Consider the following 9,881-nt stretch of genomic DNA (forward strand, 5'->3'; position numbering starts at 1 on the left):
CTTCCCTTGGGGTAAAAGTATTATTTTTTTAAAAATAAACTAAAACCTTTTTCTTTCTACGGACAGTACAGTTAAGATTTTCTTGTTTTTATTGCTGGCTTTCTAAACTTTTAATAAGAATTTTTGTCATACGAGACCTCGTCAGTTAATAATTCTCAGGACCTAATTTGTTCAGCTGTTGCATGGTTTTAGGATGCAATACAAATTAATTATTCCCCTGTTTTCAGCTGATGATCTGCACTGGATCGTAGCTGAAGACTCCCTGACCTGCTCCCCCCTGGTCGCTGACCTCCTCGCTAGGCTGGGTATACCCTTCACTCACATAGCCTCACCACAACCTGATGTTTACAAGGAATCAGATTATTTTTTAATTATATTATTTTTTTATATTTTAATATCAACCCCTTCCGCCCGCCCCATCCATAAATTAAAAGAATCTTGGAGGAAAACCATAATATTTTGAGTAAAATTCTACAAAAATCGGTTTTCTTAAAAATTCTATCCACCTCGTTTTTTTCAGTGAAAATGAGATTTTTTGCTACAAATTTACGCTATTCTAAAACTTTCACATAACTTTTTTGGAAAAAAATACCCCTAAGAAAAAAATTAATAAGAAACAAAACGAAGACTTAAATTTATTATATAATGGAGAAAAATTTGTCAATATCGTAAACAAAAAATGTTTTGAGATTTAAAAATAAAATGTCATCTGATATTAGGAAAGTAAGTTCAACCCGCGTGGAGTGTCTAGCCGCAGAGCAGGACTCAGCTGGGTTCTCAGTAACTTCAACGAGGGAATCATCTACTTCGCCGACGACGACAACACCTACGATATTCGGCTCTTTAAGGAGATCAGTCGAACCAGGAAGATTTCCATGTTTCCAGTCGGATTCATTGGAGGCCAGGTTAGTTTTATTAAAGGGACTGTAGACGTAATTTCAAGAGATCCTTCATTTGTCGAGGTTCATGTTCAATTCACTACAGTGTCATTTAAACCTTTGTCTGATCAAGGATTACGGATGGCTGACGCTTGTTATCATTAAGTGAAAACTTTGTGCGCAAGAATTTTTTATTTTAAAAATATTATTATTTACTGGAATTTTTAAAACTGCGTTAAACTAAATAAACAAAACTATTCAGAATTTTATCAGTTCTAGTAATAGCAAATAAGTGAGGTCATTCGTTTAGAGTTCACACTGTACACTGTTGCACATTCGAATTCTCGGCTGCCGGTGTCGTGCATCAATTCATCTTCTTCTTCTAGTGTTTCAACCATTTTAACACAATTTTAAACACTAAAAGCAGTTTTGACACTGAATAATGTTCAAAAAAGCACTATTAATTATACTGTCTTGACAAAATATTGACTGTATGATAATTACGATAATAATACGATATTTAAAGGGAAATAATCTTTTTGTATTTTCCACCTTTAAAAATATATTTTTGAACTTTTTTATGTTAAACAATCATTCAGTTAAAACCAATGTTAGACATAAAAAGAAACATTCTTCATGCTTTTATGTCTAACATTGGTCTTTAATTGTTTAATGGTCTAGGCTCTCCAGTTCCCATGTTGAGGGGGTTAAGGGGGGGGGGGGTTCAGATTTGACCCTTTTTGCCCTAAAGGTTTAACACTTGGGTGAGATGAACTGATCCGATGCTCAGCACCGGATCTACGTGGCACCGGATCTACGTGGCAAATTGAAACTAATTTGTCAAACGAAAACAAGTATTCAGAAGAATTTCGTTTTATATATTTTAAATTATTAATTATAACAATTTCCTTCTTCGTTTGTGCTGCATAAATCTACAAAACATTTTTACAGAGAAATCCCAGATGAAAATGATCAATTTTCAGTAATTAAAACTACATTACCGACCCATCATTAACTTAATATTAAGTAACTGAACTGGCCTTTGGAACAAGTAAATAAAATGACATCCGTTTTGCGAAAATTTCGTTAAAAATGCGCGCATTTTCATCTCAAAAGACGATAATTCACGAAATAATTAACCACGTGTTTGAAAATTATCCGTATATTTCTAGGGAGTGAGTAGTCCAATAGTCCTGGACGGTGTTGTAGTTGGGTTCTCGGACGATTGGTTTGCGCAGCGTAAATTTCCAGTTGATATGGCGGGCTTTGCTGTAAATATTGATTTCATCAGGTAATATTAATAATGATAATAACAATAATAATTATAAAATATAATGCAAATATTCCTGCAAGCTTTGTATGATCAAGAATATATGAGACATCTATGATTTCTCTTTTAAAATATTATATATTTTCAATCGCAGGGTTTTGCATTAATGTCAATATAACTGACTTATGGAAACAATGGAGGAAATTGTGCTAATTAAACACTTTTTAAGCTAGTAAACGACGATTTTTTTCACCCTTCTTGATCATATGAAAGTGTGAAATCTGTAGGCTGTTTTAAGCATGATAGACTGGGTGGTCTCCACCTACTTATAGAAAGCGGGTGCCCGGGGGTGGGGGGGGGGGTTCTAAAAAGGTATCAGCTATTGTAAGATTTAATTATCGACCTATCATGTCAATGATTTTTTTTACAAAAGTCCACTAATTTACAATTGCTAAAAAATCTAGACATTGTACGTATATCTAGACCCAAATAGGAAAGGCAAGTTTTCCGGCAAAATTCAGATTTAAAGGGAATCGTTGCGAATTACCGATTCACTTAAATTGACGCCGACAATTTCTTTAAGTTAAAATTCGCATAAGAGGAAATATATTTTTATTTTTATTGAATTTTATTTTCAGATCCAGGAACCCCAGAGCTGATTTATCAATGCCCTACAAAGCTGGTTACGAAGAAGATTATTTTATAAGGCATCATCTATAAAACATAATACCAACAAAAATTTTTAGTTTATTTTTTTAGTAATTTTAAAGGGAAACCTAAAGAGTATCTTTTCTGGTATTTTTTTTAAAGGAACTTGGAAAGCATTCTTTTTGTATTTTTAAAGGTAAACTTTTTAAGTATCCTTTCTTTTGTATTTTTGAAGGGAAACTTAGTGAGTATTCTTTTTACTAATTTTGAAGGGAAACTTTGTTCAACTATCCATTCTTTTTGTATTTTTGAAGAGAAACTTAATTAGTATCCTTTTTAGTATTTTTGAAGGGAAACTTAAAGAATATCCTTTTTAGTATTTTTGAAGGGGAACTTGGAGAATATCCTTTATAGTATTTTTGAAGGGAAACTTAGAGAATATCCTTTTTAGTATTTTTGAAGGGGAACTTGGAGAATATCCTTTATAGTATTTTTGAAGGGAAACTTGGAGAATATCCTTTATAGTATTTTTGAAGGGGAACTTAGAGATTATGCTTTTTAGTATTTTTGAAGGGGAACTTAGAGATTATCCTTTTTAGTATTTTTGAAGGGGAACTTAGAGAATATGCTTTTTAGTATTTTTGATGGGGAACTTAGAGATTATGCTTTTTAGTATTTTTGAAGGGGAACTTAGAGAATATGCTTTTTAGTATTTTTGAAGGGGAACTTAGAGATTATGCTTTTTAGTATTTTTGAAGCAAATCTTCACAATATTTAAACATATTTAATGATATATCTGAATATCTATGAAAATGATATTTAAATATTATGGTTTATGACTGCAGGAGCTTAAAACCTCGTCTTACTGAGATAGAACCCTTGGCTGATAACTGCTCTTTGGTGCTAGTCTGGCATACGCAGGTATGGCCGTGACACCCCCCCCTCCCCCGATCATAATTTTTGTGGCAACTTTGCGGCACCTTCCATCTATCTTTCTTAAACTAACCTGACCTGGAAAAGTATTGTCACGTTAAATTGCCAAAGAATTGTTATGAAGGGTGTCTAGAAAAACAAAGAGAGATGGATCCAAGATAATCTTAGGCAAGGGGAGGTGCCGCATCATTTCTCCATCCGAACCGTATTCTCCTCATTTTTCTTCTGAGCCATCTTTAAAGGGAATCTAAGCGTAAACCCTTGAAACCTTCGTCTGATGAAAAATGTGGAAGTTAATATCTTATTGTATGACTAAAAAATTGTTAATTTCTGTACATTTCTCGATTGATTCTGGAAAGCAAGAAATGCGCATTGCGCAAGTTACTTTTGAAGAGAAACCACAAATTAGAATTAACAGTTCGAATAAAAAAACATGCATATCTATTTTATACTTGCAAACAAAGAGTTTAGAAGTACCGTTGTAAATCGAGCATCGATCACTTGAAATTACACTTACAGTTCCTTTAAAGTCTCATTGTCCGACATAAGTGCTTGTTATTTAGGTTTTATCGATATTGTTAGGCAATGCATTTTTGTTTTTGTTTCAAATGCAGGAATAAATTTTCTTTTGAGAATTACCCCTCCCATTCGATTATTTTTTAAATTTACCGCCCTAAAAATTCGGACTGCTTTTTTTCTCTTTGAAAATATTTGTTTTCGGTTAATATTAAAGGTTGAGATCCAAAAATATTAACTTCTCCAAACACATTTAAGAACGACAAAAAAACATTTATATGCTTATAAATATATGAAAATACAATACATAGGTCATAGAATTAATAATAATAATAGTAATAATAATGACTATAATGATGATAGTAACATTGATAATTAAAGATTAGGATGATAATGATTCAAAATAATTTCCTCTTCAATTTTAGACGAAGAAAGAGAGTGCTTCTATTCTCTACTTAAAAACTACAGAAGAAAAAACAAATTTAGATTCATTGCTCAGCTTCCTTCACTACTCAGGAAACTACCAGATTTTTAGTTTTTATTTGATTTCATTTAATACAAAATTAAAAACCAAATTTTATACGTAATAAATTGTCCATTACATTACATTTGATACTTTGTAACTTAAAGAAACTGCAAAAAGTGGGGGGGGGGGGCGTCTTGTCAGGATAGATTCCTTTTTAGCATGTTTTTTACAATTAAAGTATATGAAAACTACGTTCTTTCAAATTTTCAAGTTACTTGTCCGGAAGGGTTGGGAGGATGGGGAAGTGAAATTAGAAAAGGACAAAAGCATGAACACTTTTTACCCTTCTTACATTGTAAAACATTGATTCCCCCCCCCCCCAAAAAAAAAAAAATCTTAACACTGCAAACACTACAAAAGAATGATTAATTTTTTTTCAAAGAGACCTTTTGATAAAATTAGAGTTTAATTTTATCTGGAGTCTGGGCTAGGGATGGCGGTTAAAGGAAAACACGGGAAACCAGTTAAATCCTGTTATGATGGCCATCAGTGTAAAACTAACTCATGAAACCTGAAAAACATTGCTCAAAAACATTTTTTGAAATTCAATACAACGTGGAAATCCAATCGATTAAACATAAACCTGGGAATCCATTTACTGGAAATTCAACCCAACTCAACATAATCCTGGAACTCCATTCTACTAAACATAGTCCTAGAAATCCAATCAACTCAGAGTAGTCCTGGAAATCTAACGCAACTCAACATAGTCCTGGAAATCCAATCAACTCAGCGTAGTCCTGGAAATCCAACGCAACTCAACATACTAATGGAAATCCAACGCAACTCAACATACTCATGGAAATCTAATGCAACTCAACATAATCCTTAAAATCCAATACTGCTCAACAAGACTCTGGAAATTCAATCAAAATATTTTCTAGTCTTAAAAACCGGTGAAGACTGAAATAACCCAGATAATCTCTGAGACATTAAACATGTAATTGGAAAATTTTGAAGCCAAAGTTTTTAGTTAGAATATGACTTAGTTGCTATTAAAAAAGAGGCGGAATCTTAATCTAGCTTTTTGAAAAGATAAATCTAATCTACCTTGTTAATCAAAAGAAAAAGAAATCAAACCCCCCCCCCCCCTTAGCACTTTTATCTGATCATCTGAAGATAACGAAAATGTACATCATTAATATCAAGAAGAAAGCCTGAAATATTGAAGACAAGATGCAAAGAAAAATGCCTGAAGATCATGAAGACCGTTGAGCAAGAACCTGTTCTATTACTAATAATGTAGAATAGAACAAATCAACAAAATTCTCTGCTTGAAAAGAGCCTGACGTTTAGAACATATCCGTAACAACTAAAATATCACGGATCTTGGATGGATGAATGGATCAAAAACATGTTCAACTAAGAGAACATAAAAGACTTAAACGGACAAAGAACAGAACACCTTAAGAATCATTACGTCTAAGAAAGATCAAGAACTTGATAAACTAAAAAGTCGTGAATTAAAGAACGGATCAAGATCAACTAAAAGATTATGAAGTCTAGAGTGGATCATGAACATAATTAAAGATCATGGAAAATAGAACGGATCAAGAACCTACAGTACTGATCTTACTTATTAACTATCTTTCTCTGATCGCTACTGTGTATTACTATCTAATTCTTAACTATCTGTATCATAAAACATCTTTGTATTTTGTATCACATAAATTCTATTTATACAAATTATCCCATATTCTCATTCTACTTTGTATCCACTCCAGCTATGACCATGTAGTATTATTACCCTATATCTATGAAGTATCACTTATCCTAAATAGATTATCAAGTACAATAGATGGCAACGTAGAATCAGTTCACTCTCAGTAAAGCTGTATTCTTACGTCACAAGTGTCAACAGTTTTATGTGTCCGACAAAATTATTAAAATTAGTGATAATTAAGTGCTTTTCTTACAATGAATAAAGTGCAGTTTTGTGTTCGTTTTTACCCTTTCTTATCTTGGAAAACATGTCAGCTAATGGGAGAAAATGTTGTCTTCCTTGTTGTATTTGGCACTTGTGACGTCATGTATAATTGGTGCTGTATCCTGTGTTTCTCCACTATGTATTTATTGTATTTATACATCAGGTATTCTATATCCAGCTAGGAAATGTTACTATACTAGATTAAAAAAGTGCTTTAATCACATACTCAGTATTTACAAACTTAAATCTTTAACCTTGCATTTTTTCGTTGACCTATTTTAACTCACATGCATATTAAATATATTCCTACTTGAATCTCAAAAACCAAAAGAAATTAAATTATTATTTTATCAGAACATGAAAATGAAACATCTTCGTGATAAACATTTTAATTTCATTTTAACCTTAAGGGAAAAAATATTCTGTGGAAATTATGTTATTTAATGCTTTAATAAATAACTAAGAAGATATTTACCTGAAAGGTCTGTTTACGAATTTTGGTAAATTTAAAACTTTTAATCTCAAAAAGTTAGGAAGAACGTTTACTATGAATCAATAAATAAACGTGTATTTGCTGATATATGAATCCCTTTAAGATACACTGCGGTAGTGCTTAGGATCCGGATTCGTTGGATCTGCAAGATTTTGGCTTTCTGGATCCGTATCCGCAAAAATATGCGGATCCACGGATCCTGTCCAAGTGGTAAAATATCAGCCAAAAACTGCAATAAAAACTTTTTTTACTCCTAAAACCCGAATCTGAACTTTTGTAAAAAGAGAGATTATAAAAATATCCTCATTTCTGAATGGTTCATCAAGTTTTAGGATACAAATAAGCGAAAAAATGAAATAAAAATTTTAAAATTATGTTTTGTAAAAAATATCAGTAAGTCAAGAAACTACCTGGATCCGGATCCGGATCCATTTTTTCTAGTGCGGATCCATAATCTAGGATCCGGATCCGCATCAAAATAAAATGGATCCTAAGCACTGCACTGTGGATAGGTTTTCTTTTTAAAGTCTGTAAGGAAATTAATTTCAAGAGGCTGAAAACGTGTTTTTAAGTGACCTTTCATTTAAAGAGTGGTACAATTCACAACGGAACCCGCTTAAAAGTATTGAACTTTTTAAATTGTCTTTGCAGCACAATTGATCAAGTCATTTTAACAGAATAAACAATGCAAAATAAAAAGTTTTTAAAAACTAAAATATAAAAATATTTGTTCGGTGGCACACCCTGCTGAAAAGAGACCATTAGGTTTCAAGTCCAAACACCTCAACTTTATTTTTGGAATATATTTATATGCAGTCTACTGATTTACAATCTTAATTTTCATCAAATGCCACCAAGGGAATTTTAAGCAAATCAATTTTTAAGAAATTGTAGAAATCATGTGCATGTTCACAGGTCTAAAATTAAACGAAAATTTCGTTTCAAGACTTTAATCTGCTTCTTCTGGGTTTTTGACAATATTTTTTTAACAGTATATGGCATGGTCTCCAAACTTTATATTATATTTTCTTTAACAGTCATGAAACATATTGTATCTGAAAATCAAACCCCTAAGTCAACTGCCTGACTATCAAAATACAAGATCTTTTTAGGCATTAGTTTGACAATTATACAGTTAACTCAAGGCTTTGATTTTTTGCTATAACATGTCATATGATCACAAAATTTGAACCCTGCTATTTACGGTTCTAAAAATATCTTTAAAGACCACAAAATTTGAACCCTGCTATTTACGGTTCTAAAAATATCTTTAAAAATCACAAAATTTGAACCCTGCTATTTACGGTACTAAAAATATCTTTAAAAATCATAAAATTTGAACCCTGCTATTTACGGTGCTAAAAATATCTCAAAAAATCACAAAATTTGAACCCTGCTATTTACGGTGCTAAAAATATCTTTAAAAATCACAAAATTTGAACCCTGCTATTTACGTTACTAAAAATATCTCAAAAAATCACAAAATAAGCTTGATTAATCCCTGAAACTACAGTTACGTTGAGCTTAGACCTGAAAATTTTCCTTTAAATGGATTACTTAAAATTTCTTAGGTGGCATTTTCTGAGAAAAATATTACTAGCTGAACCGTGGAAAAAAAATTTCGATTTTTCAGCCTTTAACACCCCTGGCCACCCATGAGTGTCCACAAAAAATTTCAGCCTAATCGGTTTAGCCGTGTGGCCGGCTATAGGCAACATATAATATATACGAATGTCTTGTTTTATCATATAGATAACTCAGGAGACTGTATATTAATATATTCCAAAGAAGAACAAATTTAGGTGTCTGCTAATAATATTAAAGTTTTTGGAGACGCAAATTGTAGACATGACTTTAAGAAATATATTTATATTTCACCATATTCTAATTGACATGAATAGATCAATGATGTTTAACAATACTTGGTGCTATATGCCATTTCTTAAGGTTATTACATATTTTATTGGCTAACGGTTTTAAGGTAGCCCGCCTTTTAACTTGACTCTTGCCTGGCCCTCCACACTTTGTTTCATTGAAACATGGACCAGTGACGCCCTGCCAACCAATATGGTGGTACGGTTTGATGAGAGCTTAACCCTGACTCCCATGGGATGATGGTTGACCATTTTATTTATTTATTTATTCTCTTGGACTCCAACATTTTTAGGTTTTGTTAACAAACGTGAAACTTATGATTTATTTTTTAGATTTTTTTAGCTTGGCGAAAATATGTTTTGCAGCTTCCCTTGCGACTTGTTATTAGTTTTATTAGTATTAGTATTATGAAGCAATAAATTTGATTAGCTTTTGTAATGATAAATTATTTTTACTGGCGTTAGACAACATATTTTGAATCTGCTGTGTTAAAAACTCCTCCAAAAAGATATCAGTTTGATACTTGTCATTGTCCATTATTGAACTAAGATATTACAATTTGTTTACGTTAAAAATTAGATTATTAATTAATTTATTAAAAATACAAAAATTTATACAAATGAAAATATGCTAAATGCAAAAAAAGCAAATTTTTCAGAACTTATGAAGATATTAGGTCATAAACTATTTTATAATTACGGGGGTGGCAGTCCCCGCCCTTGTGAGTAGAGGGGGCCCCGCCCTTGATAGCACACTACAGTGAATAGGTGGTATTGATTAAGATATTGCAGATAATTGTATTAAAGAAAACATCT

The 9,881-nt window shown here is 32.0% G+C and overlaps 2 protein-coding genes across 2 annotated transcripts in view; both read left to right on the plus strand.

Moving 5' to 3' along the window:
* Positions 1–6,334, plus strand: part of LOC111700494 (galactosylgalactosylxylosylprotein 3-beta-glucuronosyltransferase S) — an 8,685-nt gene extending 2,351 nt beyond the window's left edge. The window contains exons 4-10 of the mRNA XM_023471428.1: positions 228–352; positions 720–905; positions 2,051–2,169; positions 2,787–2,855; positions 3,642–3,717; positions 4,671–4,761; positions 5,203–6,334. Of these exons, the coding sequence (XP_023327196.1) occupies positions 228–352; positions 720–905; positions 2,051–2,169; positions 2,787–2,855; positions 3,642–3,717; positions 4,671–4,761; positions 5,203–5,279 (743 nt within the window). The 3' untranslated portion in view covers positions 5,280–6,334. The remainder of the gene's footprint in view (positions 1–227; positions 353–719; positions 906–2,050; positions 2,170–2,786; positions 2,856–3,641; positions 3,718–4,670; positions 4,762–5,202) is intronic.
* The window catches only part of LOC111700474 (prolyl endopeptidase), a 42,669-nt gene that overhangs the window by 7,688 nt on the left and 25,100 nt on the right, over positions 1–9,881 (plus strand). The window lies entirely within an intron of this gene.

Source organism: Eurytemora carolleeae, unplaced genomic scaffold, assembly GCF_000591075.1.
Source record: "Eurytemora carolleeae unplaced genomic scaffold, Eaff_2.0 scaffold88, whole genome shotgun sequence".
Lineage (NCBI taxonomy): Eukaryota > Metazoa > Arthropoda > Copepoda > Calanoida > Temoridae > Eurytemora > Eurytemora carolleeae.